This window comes from Balearica regulorum, chromosome Z (assembly GCF_011004875.1).
Source record: "Balearica regulorum gibbericeps isolate bBalReg1 chromosome Z, bBalReg1.pri, whole genome shotgun sequence".
NCBI classification, from domain to species: domain Eukaryota; kingdom Metazoa; phylum Chordata; class Aves; order Gruiformes; family Gruidae; genus Balearica; species Balearica regulorum.
In genome coordinates, this window is record NC_046220.1 from 95,132 (window position 1) to 118,789 (window position 23,658).

The following is a 23,658-nucleotide window of genomic DNA, read 5'->3' on the forward strand; positions in this document are numbered from 1 at the left end:
AGCAGCTGTCCCTCCACTGTCTTGGACCACCCTGCTGGGTCTCCAGCGTGCACCATGCTTGCGCACACAGCAGCAGCTGCTGCTGCCACTGCCACTGGCCCTGGCTACATCAAATCATAGAATCATAGAATCATAGAATGGCTTGGGTTGGAAGGGACCTTTAAAGGTCATCTACTTCTAAACCCCCTGACATGGGCAGGGACACCCTGCATTAGATCAGGTTGCTCCAAGTTCCATCCAGCCTGGCCTTGAACACTTCCAAGGAGTGGAAGATAATCCCAAGCAGAAGATTAATGCAATTTAAATGACTGGTTGCACATGCTTAATACGTTCTTGTTTGGCAAATATCAGCTGCGTTCAGACAAAAAAAAAACAAAGCAATTCCTTTGAATTCTGAACAAGGCAGTCCCAGAAAAAGTTACACCTATTGCATAACCTTGTCATTGAAAAGGCTGGTTGTAAATGAGGAAAACATAGGAGAAACGACTTTTCTAGCTGTGTGTTGCTTCCTGTTTGTGACACGTTTAGTAACTAAGTGAGGCCTAGAAAGCTCTTTGTAAAAAATGTGAAGGATCTTCATGCATGAGAGCTGCTCAAATGCGATTGTTTCAGATGCAAAGCTGTAGTTAGCTGAATTAAGCTATTAAATGTTCTGCATTAGAACTGTTATTTGAATACTGAGTAGCACAGATCACTAGCATTATCCTTTTATGCAATGGGTGACGCACAAATCTAGTTAGGTTTTCCTCCTGTTAGCAATGCACAAAGAAACCTGCTTTTAGGTTCTCTTGCACTTTCTTCTTTATTTTAAAATCATTCATGAAGAAAAGTCTAAACTTGCAAATAGTTGGAGGACAGCTGCTATCCGGATAACAGATATCATTGCTAAAAACCTGTCATAAACTTTGCCAAAGACATATTCTTGTTCTCAGAAACCTCACTATTTTTAACAATCCACTTTCTACATTTTAGAAATATCTATATTATCTCTAGCTGCAGAAATGCTTTTTTGCCACTAGCAGAACTGGCATATGTGTATTGCAACAGCCATCACTTGTGAGCAGGTAGTACTCATACATGGAATTTTCCTGGGAGCTGCACACCTGTGAAGCCTGAGCATCTGGGGCTTGTGGCCTTTGTCCATCAGGAAGGAGACCTGGTGGGCCTTGCTGTTCAGAGACACAATGTAATCTGGAGTTTGCATAGATGTCTCCTTCCCATCATTGGTCATGCCCAGGGCACTTACATACGGCAGCTGCAGACAGCAGCAGGCTGCCTGGGTTGTGTTTTTCAAATGTCCTTATCCACCAGCTCACTGGTCTCACGAAAAGGCATGTGGCACTGGGCTTAGAGCAGGGGGGGAAAGACAGACAGACACATCAGTCAGCGTTGTCTAAGCACCTTAGGTAGCTTGTGGTCTAACATAAGTTCAGACTGCAAACCAAGAGTCCCAGCCCTGAGGCCTCATTCTCCCTGGACAACTTGATCTTTTACACCCAACCTACCTTCAGCAGCAGGTGCAACAGGGCCCATGTTCTCATTCTATGACACTCCTAGTTGTGAGGATACTTACATGTTTTCTGACAAAGCAGCCTTCAGCATTGAGCCCATACTACAGCGTTGCCCGTAGGTTTACAGCTCTCTTCCTGCAGCAAGATGCATATGTCAAATCAGTGCCCTATCCTGCCTGCCTGCACTGTGCCCATCACTAGGAGCTGGGTAGAGTGGGAGAAATGCCATCCGTGAAACACAACAGTAAACAGTACACTCTTTCATACAGGAAAAGTTAACTTCCCTGGCAGCAAAACTGAAGGCCCAAGCTATTTCTGCCTGGAGTGAATTGCAGACCCTTCCTGCCTGCATGTTGCCTAGTACATACAGCAGGGTTTCTCACAGGGAATGCTGGCGGCGCCAGGTGGCCATATCACTTCCAGGAAAGTGTTTATTTTCTTCCAACTCCTGTGATTGTTGTGTCACCAAAGAAAATTCACAGTGTCACTGGCGTCCAGGTGTACCTGTCCTGTGAAGTGAAGGCAGTGCCCGCTCCTGTCATCACTTTGAGAAAGGAATGCTGAGGATCTCATACAGGAGTGCCACTTTCAGTATCTAACAGCAGACACGTCTTTGCATTTATGTGCTACCATTCTGCATTGCTGTACCATATTTTTAGGTTAACTCAGATTCATCATCTGTGTGCTTGCTGAAAGCAGTGTAGGGACAGTTTCTTCCAAAACAGGTCTACAGCCTGCAGTACCCATCTGTGCACAGCTGGGGGGGGACAGGTGTCTAGTCCTCAACTCCCCAAAGGGTCTCATGAATCCAAGCATCAATAAACAATGTCAGAATGCCTTGTCAAGCACTGCACATTAGAGAATGGTCTTAGCAGTCAATACCACTACTGTGATGTACACCCAGCAAACATCTACCCATCCATCTAGTAAAACAAAGCCTACTTGGTCCCGGTTTGCTGTGCAGTTTTATCTCTATGTCTGAAAGTGGGTTGCTCTGTGATGACATCAGCCTGAGGCATCTCAGAGCCACATGGCACAACAAAATTCACCTAAAAGCTTTCAGACTCCAAAGGAAGTGAGATTTCCTCAGCCTTTTAGATACCTAGAGAACTGGGTCTGTAGGGGTCAGTGCTGCAGCACAGGAGGACACTGAACAATGGGCATACCGATCCGTGCTCAGAAGTATCCAAAGCCTACTGCCTATGACAGAACAGTTCTGCTCTTCATTATTGACACAGGAGCTACATTGAGAGACTGAGTGAGCTCAAATATTTTTAAGGGGTGAATAGGGCTCAGCTTCAGAGGCAATAAGGAAGAAGGGGATCAGAGAGTCTTGGCACTGGCTGGCTGTATGCAGAAAGAAGTGTATTTCACCAATACATTTCCCTAGGGCTGCAGAGAGCACCTGTCCAGTGACCACCATGCTGCTTCTCCCTCCTCTTAGCACTGCATGCAGCTCCTCTGCCTGTCTGTCCAAGCATCTCAGTAATAGCATGGTCAGAGAGAATTATGTCATCATGAGTAAATGTTTCTAATGGATTTCACTGATGTCCTCTAACATCTTCACACTCCTGTGAAAAATCTGCAGGTCTGAGAGTCACGCAAAGGAGTCAAACTCCTGGAGGAGCTGCCTGGAAAGAAGAGCAAACATGGCTGTTCAAGTTCAGGGCGGACCTTCACAGCACAAAGGCACAGGGTGGGTTTTGATAAGTTCAGCAGAGTGGCTTACCAGTACCTGAAGGGGGCCTACGGGAAAGATGGTGAGGGACTGTTTATCAGGGAGTGTAGTGACAGGACAAGGGGTAAGGGGTTTAAGCTGAAGGAGAATCGATTTAGGTGAAATGTTAAAAAGAAATTCTTTACTGTTAGAGTGGTGAGGCACTGGAACAGGTTTCCCAGAGAAGCTGGGGCTGCCCCATCCCTGGCAGTGTTCAAGGCCAGGTTGGATGGGGCTTTGGGCAACCTGGGCTAGTGGAGGGTGTCCCTGCCCATGGCAGGGGGGGTTGGAACCAGGTGATCTTTAAGATCCCTTCCAACCCAAACCATTCTATGATTCTATGAAATACATTCACATTCACAATGTATACAATGTCAGTTTTATACATTTTCCTATTTAGAAAATATGCAATTGATTTTGAAAATGCATAGTTGAAAATAGGCATTAATACTGAAAATTCATGGAAAATAAATAGGGAGAAAATACCGAGCAGTAAAAAGAAGCTGTCATTTCACGTGGCATACTATCTCTGGCCTGTTTTCTCCTGCTTCTCACACAAGGTTAGAGTTCCTCACCCTGCGGAAAAAAATCACCAGTTGTTAATCCTACCCATGTTTGCCCCCAGGAGAAAACCCTGCAGCATAACTAGGAAGACTAAGCATTTTTAGAGCAAACCATTTCCAAGCAACTTGAACATGTAAGTAAAGCTTTGCTAACAAATTTTGTCTGCTTATGCAGTTGTCACTGGATTTGCACCCCAACTCATACCATACAATTTGGGGAAGCTGGAATTCTCCCGTTTAGGATCAAACATCTGTAACCCTGCTGGGACATGTTTGTTCCTACCTCGCTGCACAGTGGGGCATGCTGGGCTCTGTGGGGACACTGTGCCCCAGCCAGAGGACAGAACACAGATGACATACTGAGTTAGGACACACAATGTGCACAGTGGTGTGGGGCACGCAACCTGCACCAGGCTGCTGGTGCACCACATGGCAGGCGTAGGAGGAAAAGCCCCCCTGTGCTGCTCTCCTCCTGTTATTATGGGAGGGCTGCAGCTAACATGCCTCTCACCTCCACCCTCAGTGCTCCAGCATATGTGTTGGCTTCTTGTGGGTGGACCTTGCAGCCTGTGTTTGAGGCTTCCTCTCTGCTGCTGCAGGCCAGAGCTGCTTTCAGAGTCATGACACACACTTGGCTTGGAGACTGGCTTTTTACCTGTGGAGCACCAGTTGCTGGGGGTGCCATGTTGTATGCAGAAGAGGTAAATAGCAAAAGAAGTACCATCATACCCCTTTCCCCCCCAGCCCTGTCATCAACCTGACTGCTGACTATGCACCACCATGTGTGGTCCAAGGTTTTTTTGCTGTATCTATGTGTCACACCCAGACATGGAATTGTGAGCAGTTAGTCCCCCTCAACATTTACAGTTCCTGGAGGTGCTTATTGTATTGCACCCAGCATTGCCAAAAGCAATGCAGCCCAGCTGTGGCAGTTGCTGGGTTATAAAGGTTTGGCTTCCATAGGGCAGAAATCCAAAGTAGAGTTGTCTTGAGGTAAAAAACATAAGAAGAGTTAAGAGTTGTCTTCTAGAAAAGACATAATGCCCTCTGGTTTTATCACTGTGGTGCATCTAGCTCAGAGCATGCTTCCATTCAAAGCTGAAATTAGAAGTGGGGAGAAATCCAAGACAGGCAAAATTAAGAACAGGAAGTGGATGTGATCGAGAAACAAAGAAGCTGATGCTAAGAAACATGCTGTAAGGCGCTGATAACAAGTGGATGTTGCAAACACCCATCTTGACATGGACAGGGATGGGCTGATGATGACCAGGGAGTGTTGAACAAGAACAGAGCCTGTGGAGGCAGGATAACATCTTGTGAGACCACTCCTCTATTCCTAAAACATGTAAACAAAGACCATCTGTGCCCTGTGCACCATGTGCCTGTGACAGATCACCACTCGCTTGGTCAGCCCTGAAGGGGGGGGGCAGTGAGTCCCCCAGACCCTCACAACCCACCAGCTCATTTCTAGAATGTTTCTAAACATTCCTGAGCACGTACTGCGCCTGCTCAGTGATGACAGACCCCCGCCTATGGGGCGGGAACATCGGGTTATAAAAAGGGAAAACGTAAGTTTTCGGCACGCACCCACCACTGGAAGACCGTAACTACGAGCAGAGAACATCGCTGGATCCAAGGGTGGTGCTATCTTTTCTCTTTCTCTCTCTTCTCTTTCTCTCTTTCTTTTCCTCTCTATCACTCTCTTTGTCTCTAACTCAATTTTCAGCACAATAGGGTAATATTGTCACATGTTTTGCTAAACCCTTACCTTTCATCGTTCTGCTAAGTTTTGAGCATTGTTACGACTTTTGTGAAGCCTCTATCTTTTGTAGTTCCACTGAGTTTTAAGTAAATTTATGATTGGTTTGACCCTCTAAAGTAATTGTCGTTACTCCTGATTACCACGCAGAGAATTAAACAGTTAACCTCACCCTAACCCCCTGAGTGGGATGGGACACATGCAGAGAGCTAGAGGTGGTACAGTAAAGCAAGAAAAGCAGATGTCCTTCATGACTGCTTGCCTGCTGCATATGAAACAGGACAGTGGGTCTATTCCAGTAAATTGAGACTATGAAAAAAGTCCTGAAACCCATTGTCCACTTTGCAGATTTGCAGCTCTGGCCCACTTTTCTCACACAGTACTGAGGGCTATCATCTGATGAAGTCTCTGCTTGCTTGTGTTGTCTATAAAATGTGTAGATTACAGGTTGCCAGAAAGCCAGAGGTGCATAGATGAAGTGCTGCCACTGTTACCTGTTTGCTGCATCCACATTACAGACCAGGTTACCAAAACACCAGTTAACAAAAAAAGGGAGAGACAAGGAAGAAATACCAGTCCAGGCAATTCCTTTAGCTAAGGAATTGGTTGGTTAAAGAATAGCTTGGTTAACCAAGAGGCCATGAGTTTAAATACACGTCTGCATGTATAAATTACAGCCATATATAAATGCTTGTCACTGTACCTACACCCTTTTCTAGTCATGGTAATAGCTTACCCAAAACTGCAAAAGCAACACAATATGGCTATACATAGGAGCAGCAGTAATATGGGTAATCTTTACAATCACTTTCAGCAATGAACCCCTGTGCTGCCTTGGATGGAGTTTGAGGGCTGTGTTTTCAACTTGGGGTCTTACCACCATGCTTCTACTCTTTTACAGTCCATTTTATTCAAGGGTTGTAGATAAGAAAAAAAACTGCTTGGAGTTATTGTTAGTCACTACATACACCACACCATACCACAGCAACTAAACAACTCCACAGAGCTAGAGCTCAGACAGGTTAATCCTGCTATACCATCCACAGAGAGAAAGTGGAGCAAGCCATATATGTTACAAAGGAATGAAGCTGCATCAGGGGAAGTTCAGACTGGACATTAGGAAAAGGTTCTTCACTGAGAGGGCGGTTGGTCACTGGAACAGGCTCCCCCCGGGAAGTAGCCATGGCACCAAGCCTGTCAGAGTTCAAGGAGCATCTGGACAACACTCTTAATCATATGGTTTAGTGCTAGGTCGTTCTGTGAGGAGGAGCGAGTTGGACTTGATGATCCTTATGGGTCCCTTCCAATTTGAGATATTCTATGATTCTTGGGTGACCTCTGCAACACTGGCCATGGTGGAGAAGCCTGAGGTAGGATTTGGTTAGTAAAAGACAGGAGTGCTGGCAAGGATAGATGATGGGGCTCTGGGACAAAGAGGTGAAAGTGAAAGTATTTAATTCTTTGTGATCACAAATTTGGTAGAGGCTTTTGTATATCTGTGAGATATATTGCGAGAGTTTTTTTCAGCTTTGTTTTACATGGCAACCACTTTAAGGCAGTAACAGTGTGGGCAATGGGAGACATACACCTTTTAAGTGGTTTAATATAGTGTGGTGGGTTGACCCTGGCTGGAGGCCAGGTGCCCACCAAAGCCGCTCTATCACTTCCCCTCCTCAGGTGGACAGGGGAGAGAAAATACAATGAGAGGCTCATGGGTCAAGATAAGGACAGGGAGAGATCGTTCACTAATTACCATCACAGGCAAAGCAGTCTCAACTTAGGAAAAAACTCATCTAATTTATTACCGAGCAAAACAGAGTAATGAGAAATAAAACCAAATCTTAAGACACCTTTCCCCCATTGCTCCCTTCTTCCTGGGCTCAACTTTACTCCCAATTTCTCCATCTGCTGCCCCCCCAGCAGCACAGGGGGACAGGGAATGGGGGCTGCAGCCAGTTCATGATACATTGTCTTTGCTGCTCCTTCCTCCTGACGCTCTTCCCCTCCTCCAGCGTGGGGTCCGTCTCACAGGACACAGTCCTCCATGAACTTCTCCAATGTGAGTCCTTCCCATGGGCTACAGTTCTTCACAAACTGCTCCAGTGTGGGCTCCTCCATGGGCTGCAGGTGGAATCTCTGCTCCTCATCAACCCCCACCGGCTGCAGGGGGACAGCCTGCTTCACCGTGGTCTTCTCCACGGGCTGCAGGGGAATCTCTGCTCTGGCACCTGGAGCACCTCTTCCCCCTCCTTCTGCATGGACCCTGGTGTCTGCAAAGTCTCCCGCATCTTCTCACTCCTCTCTCTGGCTGCAAAAGCTGCTTCTAGTTTGGGGGGGTTTTGGGGTTTTTTTTTCCTCCCTTCTTCACTCTGTTATCACAGAGGCGCTACCACCTTCACTAATTGGCTTGGCCTTGGCCAGCGACAGGTCCATCTCGGAGCCAGCTGGTATTAGCTCTGTGGGACCTAGGGGAAACTTGTAGCAACTGCTTGCAGAAGCCACCCCTGTAGCCCACCCGTTGCCAAAACCTTGCCACGCAAATCCGAAATACATAAACAATCTTTAGATGCTATGGACATTTCACAGGGGCTCATGTCACACGCAATACTCACAGTTCCTACTAGCCCTCTGAAGCTCTGTAGGAAATGACCACTAAGTGGATCTGCAGGTGAGCCAGACTGCTGGGGAGCCCAGGCTGCCTGAGCAGACAGGTACATCCAAGCACAAGGTGTTGACAGAAATCTAGGAGCAGAGAATGTGCATTCTGGAGACAGAATTGGGCTCTCTCAAGGGATGGTGGAAAGCTTTAGGCATGGGAGTGGACAAGATGCTGGATGTGATGGTTCTGCAGAGGCAGAGCAAGAGGGAATGTAATTGCGGGCTGAATAAACAGGTAAATCCAAGGCACTAATTTGCATGACAGTGAGATGGGCACTGGAATAACAGTTCTCCTTTCCATATTATAATAGGTCTGTTTGTTTTATTGGAGAGGATTTCAAATGCATAGATGTTGGAGAAAGCAGTGTACAGCAAGGCTTAGGATTTAGTTTATTTAGCTGACCAAAATAAAAAGAGTTGATTATGTGGTAAAGTTACCATAAAACAAAAAACAAAACAAGGAAAAAAAAAAAGGAGTAACCAAAAAAATGGGAGTTAGTAGAGGTCTCAAATGCAGAAGAGAAATACAAGAACAGTTAATTGGCTGGAAGATTAAGTACTTGGTTTCACATTAGAGGATAACTGTAAATACCACTGTGTATTTCAATGAGTGCATCTTACAATGATTAATTACTCTTGATTTTTAACAGCACTTGGTTTCCACTGCAAGCAGTTCATGTTACGTACTATTACAACCATGTCACTCCTTGTTAGTGTTATGTCAAGGCTGCAAACAAAAAGGCTGCGTTGTATTTAAGAGTCATCTAGAGAAAAATTGTGCTGCTTTTCAGTGCTTACACATCACAGAGGTTTTGCAGCTGTACTTTTATACACTGTCCAGTCCAGTATTTTCATCTAAAATGAACTGCATGCTAAACACTCTTCTGTGCTAATTTACTGCTAAGTGCTTCACAATTTCCTCATTATTTTTCTAGTCTTTGACAAGCTGCTAGATCATAGAATCATAGAATTGTTTGAGTTGGAAGGGATCTTCAAAGATCACCTAGTTCCAACCCCCCTTGACATGGGCAGGGATACCTTCCACTAGATCAGACATTTCTGTACACTGTGCTGCCTGTCAATAGCTGGCTGTTCTCCAGTTGAGTGCTTGTCTTCCCTCACCAAATGCAGAGATGATTAATCTTCCCTGGAGTCATGCTTACTCTGACTGCCTGAACTCATGTACCTGCAGCCACTGGTACACATTTTCGGCAAATAGTATTTTTTCCATTTCCTCACTGATCGTCACTTCCAGTCTCAAGAGTGTCCTGGTTTCAGTTGGGATAGAATTAATTTTCTTTCCGGTAGCTGGTATAGTGCTGTGTTTTGGATTTAGTATGAGAATAATATTGATAACACATTGATGTTTTTAGTTTTTGCTAGGTAGTAGTAGTGCCTACACTAAATCCAGGACTTTCCAGGTTCTCAGGCCCTCCCAGGTGCACAAGAAGCTGAGAGAGCACAGCCAGGACAGCTGACCCAGTCTGGCCGAAGGGATACTCCCCACCATATAACATCATGCTCTGCATATAACTGGGGAAGCTAGCCACGAGACAGCATCGCTGCTCAGAAACAGACTGGGCATCAGGGTTTTTTTTCCACAGGTGGTGAGAAATTGCATTTCTGCATCACAATAATAATAGCAATGGTCACAATAGTAACAATAGTAACAGTAATAGTAGTAGTAATATAATAATAATATCATCATGATCATCTTCCTTTGTTATCCTATTAAACTGTCTGTATCTCAACCCACGAGTTTGGTTTTTTTTCCATTCTTCTCCCCATCCCACTGCGGGGAGGGGGGAGCATGAGCAAGCAGCTGCATGGTGCTCAGTTACTGGCTCGGGTTCAACCATGACAAAGAGTACATTTGGAAGGCATCTTGACCAAATGAGTCACTGAAATCAGCTCCACAGTTGAAGGAATAGGCTGCTGTCCTTCACAACTGCTTGGTGTGTAGCTGTCCATACAACACAAGGGAAGGAAATCACAGCTTATTGGTCAGATAACAGTTCTATGCAACAGACATGACAGAACTCTGCTCCATTTTCAGAGACAACATAATTCAGGCTGGAAAAGACCTCCAGAAGTCTATAGTCCACCCTCCTGCTCAAAGGAGGGTCAGCTAAGAGCCAGACCAAATTATTCAGAGTTTTGTCCCCCCTGGTCTTGAAAACCAAGGAGGATGGGGACTGTCCAGCCTCTCTGGACAACCTCTTCCACTGCCCATTCTCCTCATGTGGAAGAAGTGTTTCCTTATATCCAGTTAAAATCTGTCTTTTCAATTTATCCTTGCCGTCTCTCATCATCCTGCCATGCACCACTGTGAGAAGCTCAATTCTGCCTTCTTGATAACCTCCTTATAGGTAACAGAAGGCTGCTATTAGGCACTCCAAACATGATGGCAGGCCCAGGAGGCTGGTGCAGGGGAGTAGCAGCCTTTCCCATCTGGAAACACCCCAGAACGTGCAGACATTCATCCCAGGATTTCAGATGGTCTGTACTGCAGAAACTACCGGTTTTGAACAGCACTACTGTGTGCTGCTTTTGCCTTTCCTGGTAGCTGTGAACCAACCCCAATTGAACAGGCTGCAAGATTCAACCATGTCTTCCTCAGGATACTGCATACTAACGGCATTAAGAAGTTTTCCTTGCCCCCATGCATGCCCTTTTCCCTAAAGTTTTAGGAAGGCCCACACTCCTCCCCTTTGAGTTCTAACACTGTTGAGCATCCTAGCATGATGTTGGAGAAGTCACAGAGCTGCTGAGCAGGACAATGTGAAAGAGGGCCTCTGGAAAAAGGAAGACAGATCCCACACTGGGAAGAGCACCCCATTAGCAAAACAAATGCCCTGTAAGATGAGGAGTGGCAGACCCAAACTTGAGATAAGCCTGGGAAGAATTTGTGAATAGAAGCCTAGTTAGTGCTGGTAAACCATACAGAGCTTCTGTATTTTAGGTTTGAAAATAGGATGATAGTAAAGTTGTTTTAGAAAATGCCAAGACATTGAAATAGCTGCTCTGAGGAGCATGAGTGCATGGAAATGTCGTGTTGATATGGTTGACTTGGGAAGATCTTTGTTTTCAGTCTTGTGTCCTTTACCTAAGGTAAGCCTGCAACTTGCTTGCATCAAAGTAACTGTAGCAAAATAGGTGAGGACTCCACACTGAGAGTTTTGATGCAGGCCTAAACTGTCCCCAACCCTACTAGGACTCGCATCACAGGCAGATGATGGAGGTCTCTGACACACAGCAGAAAGAAAATTCTATTACTAAGAGCCTAGAACGTGAGGGGGAGAAAAGAGTATTTTCCTCCCACTGCCAACAGTCAGAACATCACCTGAAAAATGGTACCTACAGGATAACCTGAGCTCTGAGCTTTGCAAGAATGTACGCTCTACTTATCTTGCTATCCTGACCCTATACTTGACATAGGCACTCTGCTACTGCTTGGAAGATGAGTAGCTGTTTCTCCAGGGTCTGAGACCACACAGCAGCACATCTTGTACTTTAGCAGGACAGGCCATAGAAGTCCTGCTTCTCTGAAGAAGGCAACAGATGAGAGTCATCAGCCAGACTGCTGTCTGACATCCCTCTCATCCTCCTGCTGCGTATCTCTCCTTGGAGGAGAAATACGCAATTGCCTCATATCAGAGACTGCAGAGAAACCGAGTCACAAGAAAAAACCCAAACATTTATTTTTTTCTATTTTAATAAGGAGATATCTTCATCTCTCAATGTGCCTGAAAGCAACTTTCTAGGAGAATCTTTTAAGATCTCCCAACAGCCAGTTCAAACCCACTCTTGAGCAACTACATTTCTTCAGGATTAGTGGTACGCAGAGCTGCTGATAGGTCAGCTGTGTTAAGCTTTGAAACATGCTTCCAAGTGAACACAAATGGGTGCCATATACATGATTTTACATCCCTATACAACCTGAGAACTCTAACGCTTTGCCTCTGACCCTGCACAAAGGTCCAAGACCAAAAGGGATACCAGTGTCCTATTCTCCGCAGCTGGGCAGAGGACAGGATTGCTAAGGATTCTAGCTGGCACAGGCAGACCCAAACTCTTTAATGTATCTCATTATTCCCACCATCAATGTTATAACTTCATTACAGTTACCTGCTGCATTAATTTGTCAACTGGATCATATAATTCCACAATTTATTCAATTGTGCGTGTTCCATTTTACAAAGATATCAGAGTAAATGAGTTCAGGAATATCCTTGCTTTCACTTCTCAGTAAAATCCAGATAATTAAATAGGACCTGGTTATTCGTTTGACTGCAGTGGACATTCATGCCTCCAGGGCCGTGTGTCAGCTCTGGTAAGAAGTCTCCAAATTACTTGGTTATGCTTCCAAATTAATACCCAGTTTCCAAGCCTGCCATTCAGGAACTGCATTTTCAACCCCTGCCTGTCTTGGGGATGGGTACTCGGGGAGGAGCGGAGCTTTTTACAATACATCAGGTCTGAAGCTGAGTCTATATATAGTCCTCAGTGTTTGTTCCCACTCCTCGTGTATCTGTCCCCCTTCAGAAAAGCTTCAAGAATAGCTTTCTGCAGGCAAGCTCAAGCTCTGGCCAAAATGGAAAGGTGGAAATTCCCAAGAGTCAGTCTCTCCATTGTTCATAATTCCTCTTCTCTGATGCCAGCCAACAATAAAGTCTTCCTCTTCAGTCTGAACTGACCTAACAATCTTTTCCCTCTTGCTTTTCATAAAAGACTTTGTGATTGCAAGATTTGGCCAAGCACAACAAATATTCCACCATGCTTCATACAGGTACTGTGCTCTCAGCCAAGGGCACAGTAAACAGGAGGAGCAGTCTTCCTTCAGCTGAGCAAGCGAGCAATACAAAAGAGCAAGGAGGGCCTTTCCTGCAAGTGGCTCTGCAGGCATTCCCCTAACACCAGGTGAAAATTATGTCAAGGAGTTAAGTACAAATCTGAGAAAGATTTAAGTCTCTCTGGAGATCTGCTATGCAGCTGATATGAGGATATCAAGTCAAATCCTAAATATATCTTTTAAGACTTAGGCAAACAGAAAAGTGACACAAAATGGCTGAAAATACAATTCCTGCTTTGGCAACTCAGTTCATCTTAAACCAATGCAAACTAGTAAGCATCACCACCAGAGCTTATGAGATCCCTTTCAGAGAGGACAATCACAACCCTCTTCACAAATCAAGCTGCTTCTCTAGGGAAATAGCCCCTATTTTGAAATCAGCATAAGCAGTACAAGGTAAGAATACTGCAGGCAGCCTCTGAGTAAAGTTAACTCTCCTGAACTACTAGAATACAGCAATTTGTCAGGATAAAAAGAGCTCAGTTCAAGATAGGACAAAACACTACAAGTACTGGCAAGAGGCAGTAACAGGCATTGTAAAAAGCCTGTTGTGACTAAAATACAGTTACTAGCTCACAGAAGAAATATGGTGTTGTTCCTGCTTTACTTTGCGTAAATTCAGGATCCAGGAGGTTCTACCTGAAGGGGAAACTGGCACAGGCCTGCTGGATACAGCTGAACTGCCCTTCCCCCTTTTCTTTCTCTGAGTCTTGACTACATGTTCATGTTTCACAGCCGAGTTGCTACACATTTAGCAACCTGAAAAACATCATTGCCTTGTCTTTTTCACTCTCCTTTGCTTTTCCTCAATACAAGTTGATTGTAAAGGTGGAGAAGATAGCAAGTTTAAGACAAGAGCCAGGGAAATAACAGCAGATGACCTCTAGTTTAAATAATGATTATTAAAAATAAATCACTACCAGAGTTAAGTGACACAACTGCTCTTCCATTTATTTCAAATCAACCTGCTTGTCAACTGGATTCCTTAAAGACTTTGTTTTTCATAGACAGGTTCAGTACAGTTGATAGCCATAGCATGTGGCAGTTTAGAGGTAGCTGCATTACAAAGCAACTTGCTAGCACTTAACACTTCGTACAAAATGGAGATGGACTTTTTTTTAAACAGTACAAGAAGTGTTCCATCACAAGTTGTTGCTTGATGATACTAGGGAGCATTCTGTGACCAGAATTCACGTGCAGGGACAACGGACGTCTTCCCCATACTCCCAAACTGGCTATCATCCTCAGGTCAGATATACTTAAGTGAAACATTTTAGAACCCTGTCAGCCGCTGGCACAATGTTTAATTAACAAACAGGGGAAAGCAGCTACAGTCCATTTTACGTTTTCATATACTGAGTCTTCTTAAGTGCTCATATACTGTCCAGCTTCTTCAAGATGAAAGGAGCTGAAAAGACAAAACAAAGCAGCATGAACTTAACTTGGCTAATAAGAAGCGTGCAGTGAGTCTGTGATGAAACTGCAGCATATTTATGTGGCATCTAAAATATTCAGATTCTGGGCAAAATACCACCCTCTGCCTCCCACATAGTCCTTTCTCTCCCTGCATGATTGCTTTAACATGTGAGGCAGCATGATTCAAGGGGGGGAATCAAGTATGCCTGCTTGTGCAGGTCAGAGCCTCGGGCCTCTTCTTGACACCACCGGGTGGGGAAGAATCACCCTCAGTTTTTTGTTTGCTAAACACAAAGGCATCCTGAAAGGAAAGTTGCAAGCCTCTGATGCAACACACTAAAGCACCGCTTACAAGACAGACAGCATAGCCCTGTTCTTTCATGCTCTAGAAGAGTACGGTTGCACTGTTGTTCGCCCCAGCCTAGCATTTCAGGCGTCTCAGGCTCCCGCCGGCGCTTTGGAAACGCTGCTAGGATGCCGAGCCTCTCCCCGCTCCCCTGGGGGTGCGCCCAACCACCGGGACACAGAGCCCCGCGCCGGGCAAGGGAGGCTCTCCCCCACAGCCTCCGCGGGCACACAGACCGTCAGGAAGCTGCCAGAAGCAAAGACGCCCCTACGGGACGCGAACAGGCGCCCAGGCCGGGCCGATCCGAACCCGTCCCATTCCGGGAGCGCAGGTCCCAGTCCGGCTTGGCGGCCCGCGCCGCCCCGAGCACTTACTGATCCGAAGCAGCGCGACGTAGATGAGGAAGTTACGGACAGAGGTGAGAACATCGCGGCGCATCTTCCGCTTCAGCTCCTCTGGGTCCATCTTGGGTCCCAGGCCCTCGATGCGGAACATGCCGGCGGTCCCCGCGCACCCCCACAGCAACGCTACTACGGCTCACGAGGAGGGACACACGCGGCCGCGGGAGAGGAAGCCGGCTCACGTGACGGGGGCGGGCTGTGGCGGAGGCGCATGCGCAAGGAGACGCGGCGGAACGGGGGTGCTCGGTGGGGGCTTTGCTCCCCCCCCCAGAGCAAGCGGGCGGGTTGGAACCTGCACCCTGTGCTCGAGGGCCGGTTCCCCCGGGGACCGTCGGGACGGGAGGGCTGCGTCGGCCCGCAGTCGCAGGGACGTGCGCTGTAAACACACCTACGGTGTCCTCTCGCCGGCGCTGTGGAGGGGCCCGCTGTGCCTCGGGGCGGGGTAGCCTGCCAGAAACGCGGCCCGCGCCTGGCTGCGGCAAGCCCCGTGGCGCCTTCCTCCGTCCGCACGGGACGCCGCGGCGGCCTTACCTGCCGGCAGCAGGGCCGGCCCGGCCTGGCTCGGCCTGGGCAGAGCTGTGGCTGTGGCTCCGGGTTCGCAGCCTGCCTCTTCTGAGCGCTGCTGGCAGGGGCCGAAAGCACAGACACGCGGTCTGATGGGGGACAGGGAGCTCGGCGGGTTCCAGCAGACAGTTTCTGTGGTCCTACCACCACGAGTGTGTGGCTCTCTTACTCCTTCCAGGTTGCAGACAGTAATGTGCTGTTCCTCGTGGCAGAGGTGGGTCTGTGATGGGGAGTTGTGCCACCTGAGTTGCTGCTCCTCCAGTGCTGGAAGGCAGCTCTCTCCACCCTGCGGTTAAAACTACAGCAGAGCAGCCTAGAAGCCTGGTCTGGTTGCCCCATGAGTGTGAACTTGGGGAGCCTTTGTGCAGGCAGCACACTGGAATGAGTGGATGGAACAGGAGTTCTGGTCAAGCATAGCTGTCATGGAGGAGAGTCATGCAGACTACCAGGAACCCCTCTCCTCGGCCCAGTGCTTTCCCTTAGAAGGTAGAGAGTAGGAAGCAAACATAGAACAACCGTACATACTAGCGCACAGAGAAACTGTACAATGCCTGTCAACTCTGTTGCAAGTAATAGTGCTTTGAACATCTGTTACTGACGATGTCTGTGACTAATGATGGTACTGAGGTACCCATGTCTGAGCAATGGGTACCAGATGCTTGTGTTAGGGATGAGAACATATCATACAGCTCTGTCTAGGGGAGATGGACACAGATGAAGCAGAGCCTGCGTTTGCAGATTACACCTCATGATACTTCAAACCATGCCACGGCACAACAGTCTCAAACTCACCAGCTCTGGCCATGCCATCACATCCCATGCTGCAAACCCTGCTGGCTTCCTAGTCTCTGTCGTACTACTGTGTGAGGTGTGCATGAGAAACCAGTCCTGAGGAGCGCAAACTAGTCTCGATGTACTTGATCACTGGGGAGAGAGGGTTATAGCCAGACCAGGCAGGAGCAGAGGTTGCCTTGTTGCCCCCTCTGAACTCTTCCAGGTGCCTTCATTCTGGGTAATCTATTTACAATGGGACTTTATGGATATCTGTTTTTCTCTAATTGTAGTAAAGAATTCATGTGACTGTGAGTCAATGAGTATCTGGCTCTGCTAGCTTTCCTGAATCATGCACTGTCTCCGGAATTATGCACCATTGTCTTTGGTACCACTGCTGATCTGCAGTTTGTTACTGCTTCAGCTAGTAACTGACTTATCTGTGTTACTTTGTTTAGTACACAGGAGCCTTCACCCCAACACAGAACTCCATTGTGCAAGGTCTTGTACAAAGGCATCCCTTATTTCAAACAAGTCCAGGGAGACTGTCAGAGGTCAGTAATATTTAACAGATACAAAGAGGCTGAGAGGGCCAGGGATCTTGGCTTTGGAGAGGCCCCTTGCCCACCACAAAGCTCCCTATCTGGGAGTTGGAGATCACAGGAAGCTGGGCTGTGGATGAGTTTCAGTCAAGATAATGGATGACTTTGAGTGCTAACTTGAATTGTGCCCTTTTTCAGGGATAGGAGCTGGTTCAGGCCTGAGACCAGGCTCACCCAGAGAACTGCGTACACAGCCCGCAGCCCTCAGTCCTCACTCTTGAGCTCCATCTGCACCATATGGGCTTCAGCCAGCCAAGCCCTACATTTCCTCCCCGTGGCAGACTGCTGGCAATGCTTTCAGAAGCACTCCTCAAATGCCAGGAATACTGTCAGAGATGGACGCAGCCACTAATGATGCCTGGAGAGGATCAAGCAAGCATGCAGTGTCTTGTGGCTCTCCCTACCACCCCCACAAAATGTCTGGGTTCTGCAGCCAACCCTGCACTCTGCCTGTGCTCCTTGGGATCAGGCAATGCCCAGTAGGCAGATAATTAAAAAAAAACGGATTTCTCTCAGCTAAGCTGCCTATGACCTGAAGCAAAGCCAATTACAGAGCAGCTGCCTTCATTGTGCCAGTAATTAATGTGGCTAATTGCACCTCCCACTGTCTGGGAGGTAGCCTTTCTGTGCTACCTCAAGGGCCCTCCCTGACTTTGCAAAGGATGGCCAAGGAGAAGTGTTCCCAAACCACTCTACTCCCAGCATATTTGGAGGACATTCAATCTCAATTCCCAGTTGTGTTGGTTTTGCGTGGCAAGGTTTTGGTAGCGGGGGGGCTACAGGGGTGGCTTCTGTGAGAAGCTGCTAGAAGCTTCCCCTGTGTCTGACAGAGCCAATGCCAGCCGGCTCCAAGACGGACCCGCCGCTGGCCAAGGCCAAGCCAATCAGCGCCTCTGTGATAACATATTTAAGAAAGACAAAAACAGTTAGAGAGAGCTTTTGCAGCCAGAGAGAGGAGTGAGAAGATGTAAGAACATCTGCAGACACCAAGGTCAGTGAAGAAGGAGGGGGAGGAGGTGCTCCAGGCGCCGGAGCAAGATTCCCCTGCAGCCCGTGGTGAGGACCATGGTGAAGCAGGCTGTCCCCCTGCAGCCCATGGAGGGAGGATGAGGGGGTGTAGCGATTCCACCTGCAGCCCGTGGAGGACCCCACGCCGGAGCAGGTGGAGACACCTGAAGGAGGCTGTGGCCCCGTGGGAAGCCCGCGCTGGAGCAAGCTCCTGGCAGGACCTGTGGATCCGTGGAGAGAGGAGCCCGCGCCAGAGCAGGTTTGCTGGCAGGACTTGTGACCCCGTGGGGGACCCACGCTGGAGCAGTTTGCTCCCGAAGGTCTGCACCCCGTGGAGGAGACTCACGTTGGAGAAGGCCGTGAAGGACTGTCTCCCGTGAGAGGGACCCCACGCTGGAGCGGGGGAACAATGAGTCCTCCCCCTGAGGATGAAGAAGCGGCAGAAACACCGCGTGATGAACTGACCGTAACCCCCACTCCCCGTCCCCCTGTGCCGCTGGGGGGGGCGGAGGTTGAAGCCGGGAGTGAAGTTGAGCCCGGGAAGATGGGAGGGGTGGGGGGAGGTGTTTTTAAGATTTGGTTTTATTTCTCATTCCTCTACTCTGTTTTGCTTAGTAATAAATAAGATGAATTCCCTCTCTAAGTTCGGTCTGTTTTGCTCGTGATGATAATTAGAGAATGATCTCTCCCTGTCCTTATCTCGACCCATAAGTTTTTTTTCATTGTACTTTTTCTCCCCTGTCTAATGAAAGAGGGGAGTGATAGAGCGGCTCTGGTGGGCATCTGGCCCTCAGCCAGGGTCAACCCACCACACCAGTGCAAATGAAGGAGCAACCTCTTCTGGTCATGGAAGTTGTAAGCCTGCCCTCCTGAGAGTTTTACAGCAAGGCCCTGGAGGAAGATACAATAGAGCTGCCCAGATCTGCAGCTGACATAAACTAGCCTTGTTCTGTTGACTTCCAGGAAATGTTGTTCATTTACTCGAGGTTTAATTCTGAATGGTGGGTTTCTCTGGTCTTTGCTAGCAGAAACAGATTGCCAGGTCCCAAGCCCGTTTTAGCAGAAAAGCAAGGAGTCTCATCCTACATTTCAAGACTGTTCATGTTCCCGGTCTTGGTTTGTATCTGAAAAGCAGAAGTGATGTTGTTTTCCCAAGCATTGCTCTGCTGAAGATAAAGGAACTTGGGCAAATCTCCGTAAAGGTCAATCCAACGGGACACAGTTTGAAAAGAGACTAGAGCAGAGAGAAGACCAAAAAATGTTGTTAAGGAGCAATGTGAGTGAGGACTCTGCCAGAATATTGTCTGGAAATTTGTTTCACTGGAGCCACCCCATTTTCCTTGTCCTTTTGTGAGATGGGGGGATGACAAACATTTCCTTTGGGAGACATCCACATTGGATAGGCAGGAGACTTAAGGTGTGGAGCAACTGGCAAGGAACAGAAGGCGTTGGCTTTGGATTTTGGCAGCAGCATGAACAACTTTCCTGAGCTGTCCTTGAAATGTTTGTGGCAATTTTCCAGAATTCTCTCAAATGTTCAGACTGTGCAGTTTTAACAGCTCATACTATGCCCTTAGTTTTATCCATCCTGTAATTGAATGAGAATCTTGCCTTTCCTTTCCTGGGGCTACAGGCAGATTACTAGCCACTGACTGGGCACTGGCTTGAGGTTAAGGCCTCTTACATAGATGACTGCATGACAGGGTATGTGAAATGGCTGTGTATGGCAGGTAACAGTGTGAAAAGCTGACAAAAGTTGCAGATAATGCCACAAGGGACAGCTGGATTTCCCAAGTGGTTATGGAGCAGTGATGTAAGGAAAGGTCAAACTTCACAGATAACTGAAGAGAAGCACTGGAGTCCTGGGGCAAGGCCAGCATTTCCTCAGTAACTGTATCAGTAACAGAACATAATGCCAAGATTACCTAGAAAACAGTATCAGAAATACCAAACTGGACACACATGTTAAAAAAACCCACCACGATACCAATGGGGAGAAAATAGAAGCCGGTTCCTTTGGGAGGAGACTGGGACAGACAAAGGAAGCACAAGGAATGCTAAAAGGAGGGTCAAGAAACAGGAAAAGGGAGTACCAAGGTACACAGATGTTGTGACCAGTGCTGCATGCAGGAAGCAGCCAAGCAGCAGAATCTTAAACCAAACCTGTTGTTTTGGCCATAGCATGCATATTAAACCTACTGCCCTGGTCAGGAGGATGAAGGAGAAGGCACGTTGCTTTCCCTAACAGACTTGAGAACACCCAGGTGAATGGATTGAACTTCCTAATATTACCATGTAGATGCATCTTCTAGGTGTGATGGCAGCTACCTATCACTTCCTAACATTGTTTAAAAACAGGTTCAGCTTTTTCTAGCCTTGCTGAGAAAATATTGACAAGGTGACACATAATATTGCATTGATTTGCATACCAACCTGGCAAGGAAACCAGTTCACTCTACATGTCCACCACTTAGGGTCAACATAAACCAAGGTCCATTTCATGTGCTGAGGATAGGCATGGTCTGGCTGCCTCTTTACCCAATAGTGAAATCAACAAGAAGCAGGCCTAGGTCCAGGCATCCCCCTGTATGCACAATAAAGAAAGCAACATTCCGTTGTGGCTGTGATTCAGATGACTTCTTTGTGCCTGAGTGAGGAGCTTTGGTTCTGATTTCTTGCCATTGCTGTGGGTGGGCGGAAGCTAACTGCAGGATTTAGGTGCAAACAAGCTCTACAGGCCAAGGAACAGAGACGCCAGGTGAAAGTGGCAGGGCTGCATGCTGGATGGGAATGCAGAGAAGAGGGACTGGCTGGGTAGGGCTGTCCAGAGACCTGAGCTAGGACATGCTAGTGAAAATTCTGACTTTTTGCCCCAGGGGTTCTCCCCCTCCCATGAAATGGTGGCACTGGTGCTGGGGTAAGCTAGTGAGGAAGGCAGGCACGAGATAGTGCTCAGAAATTAAATCTGCCCTGATTGCCCTTTTCGAGACCTTAGGCAGGTTTGTGGGGAAAGGAACTCACCAAGATGTCTTGATCCTCCTCGATGAAAATGTTTTGTGAAGTGGCCCTCCATACACTGTTCTGGGATGTTTCTCCAGGGCTGCTCCCACATTCTGGAGGTGTCTCATCAGCCAGCTGAAAGGACAGCATTCCTTTCCCTTAGGCAAGGCAGCATTAGCTTGCCCTGGCCCTTTGAGGATCTACCATTAGGATTCAGAGAAGTGCCAGAAACCTCCACTTCTGGAGTTGGATCAGGATGTTTATCACTGATGCGTAACAAAGGCATTTTAGAGGCCCAGGGGAAGCCTTGCAGAAGCACTAGGAGGCAGAGTAGATAGTGCTGGAGCCTTTGTGCTACCTACCATGTTGACCCTTTCACCCCATCAAAAGAATCAATATTGATACATACACTAATGCAGCATTTGCCTTTGTGCAAACGAAAAGACTTTGGCCAATAAATTTCAGCTAAATTCTGTAGTCTTTCTTTATGGGCTCCACATAGGCGGTCAGATCATGCAAAGATACATTTTCTGGGCTTCATCAAACCAGCCCAAAAAGCAAATTAATGTGACTGCCAATTCAAGCTGAAGGGACAGTTTCCACCCACACCACTTATGTCTCCAAGCTTCTCAGGCCTGGTGTAGAGGGCGATGCCATCTCTCCTAGCGCATGGGTGCACAAATAGTGTGCATGGCCCTTGCTGCTGGAGTCTGATGCTCAGTGCATTGGCTCCGTGGCACTTTGCAGCTGGAGCATCCATACTCACTGCTTTCAGTTCAGCTGGTCTAAAACCAGACGTGGCTAAAGACCAAATGTATGATGAGTCTAGGACTGATGCATCTACTGCAGGCAGTGCTGCACAGACACATTAGAAGATAGATGTATCTAACCGAGGCTTACCCAGGGCAAAGAGTGTCTGAGTTAAGCTGGCTTGGGCTGGTTCATTTAGTGCAAGGCAGGTCTCCCTCATAAAGGAGAATGCTCTGGCAGACCTTCCCAAACAGGACTGCCCTGGCAGTATTGCCTGTGAAGCTTGGTCTGCTGTTTCAGTCCACAGGTTTTTTTCTTTTGGAACAGTGACTTAGTGAACAGCTTTCCTCTTTATTTCCTGTGTTTTCCAGCCTGGATCTGCAGCCTCTGGTGTGAAGGTCAGGAAAGAAGGTAAGGGCTTGTTCTACAGGATTCTGCAAGTTTCCAGCAAATTTGTCTATTCAAATGGTGCACAGCTAAATGCAGCTGTTGTATATGGTGTCTGGGGCAGCTGTACAGCAAGATCAGTGCCCATTGCTCACTCAGTAGTCATACTGTCCAGGGCTATGGTAACAGACACCCAGAGATGGCATGGTCTTCTGTCCATTCATCCCTTCTCAGTTCTGAGGCAGGTAACATCATCCCCATCTCACTGGAGAGAAAACGTCTGCAAGTTAGGCACCTGACTATGCATGGTTAAAACTCTGCCTCTGACTTCACCAGGTCTGAAGTCTTTTCCTTTCGACTAAGTCCATCCAGAAGCTCTGGCATGGATTGGAGCTAATGGCAGCTACTTGGGGCCAGGAAAGTCAGCAGTGCCAGTCACACCTTTCCAGCAGGACTCTTGGTGACTATGCAAGGGGGAAGACTCTCTGGCACAGATAACTTAATTGAATTATAAACTCCAAAATGGAAACTGTATCTACTCCTCCTAACACTGTGCTGTAGCAGAGCTGTCAACTGGATGGCTAATCCAAAGGGGAAGCAAAATGGCAAGGAGCTTAAGCAGAGAAAGATTTTAAAAAAATACATTGCACTGACCTCTTCTAGGAACAAGGTAGGTGACTACGTAGATTCTCATGCTGGGGTACATTTGGCATAGTACCGCTGGGGAGAGTGACATCCTTAGCTGACACTAGGACTGTGGGAGAGATGTTACTTTTGTACAGTGCAAATAACAGGACATAAGGCAGTGTTCAGGCCCACAGGGTATCCTGGGGGTTATGTAAAGTGGATGATAACAAGGAGTGAAAACACACCAGAGCAGACACTCCAGCAATGTAAATCCACATAGTGCTGTTATTGCTGTAGGCACAGTGAAAAGGCACAGTGGGGCCCAGGGAGACACAGTGTGAAGAGATGGTACCAGCCACACAAATGGCTGAGTCCTTAGGGCACCTTGGACTGGAAGTCTCCCACTTCACAGCCATGTCCTGCTTCTACCCAGCTCCCTGATCCCCTTTGCTGTGGGCCATCTCTCTCCAGCAGCCTCACCAGCTACACCCTGTTTGGTGGGGACCTGAGGCAGGAGGACAGTCCCTGATATGTAGCAGGAAGAGAAGGAGCAGCAGGACAGTGCTCACGCAGAGCACTGGTCTGGCCTCTGCCCTGGGACCCTTGCATGCTTGCCACATGTCTGGACACTTGGGGCTCTGCACTTCAGGGGCCAGACTGTGACACAGAAAACCACAGGCTGGTTTTCTGTGATAGGATTCCATTTACCATCAGAGGTCACCATCC

The 23,658-nt window shown here is 47.6% G+C and overlaps 1 protein-coding gene across 1 annotated transcript; it reads right to left on the minus strand.

The window, feature by feature from the left end:
• Positions 1-13,985: 13,985 nt before the first annotated feature.
• On the minus strand, positions 13,986-15,415 carry TOMM5 (translocase of outer mitochondrial membrane 5). Its single transcript, XM_010299230.2, has 2 exons — positions 15,197-15,415; positions 13,986-14,468 (listed from the first exon to the last, which is right to left on the minus strand). Exons 1-2 carry the CDS (start codon positions 15,315-15,317, stop codon positions 14,434-14,436), a joined length of 156 nt encoding a protein of 51 aa, XP_010297532.1. The 5' UTR covers positions 15,318-15,415; the 3' UTR covers positions 13,986-14,433.
• Positions 15,416-23,658: the final 8,243 nt, after the last annotated feature.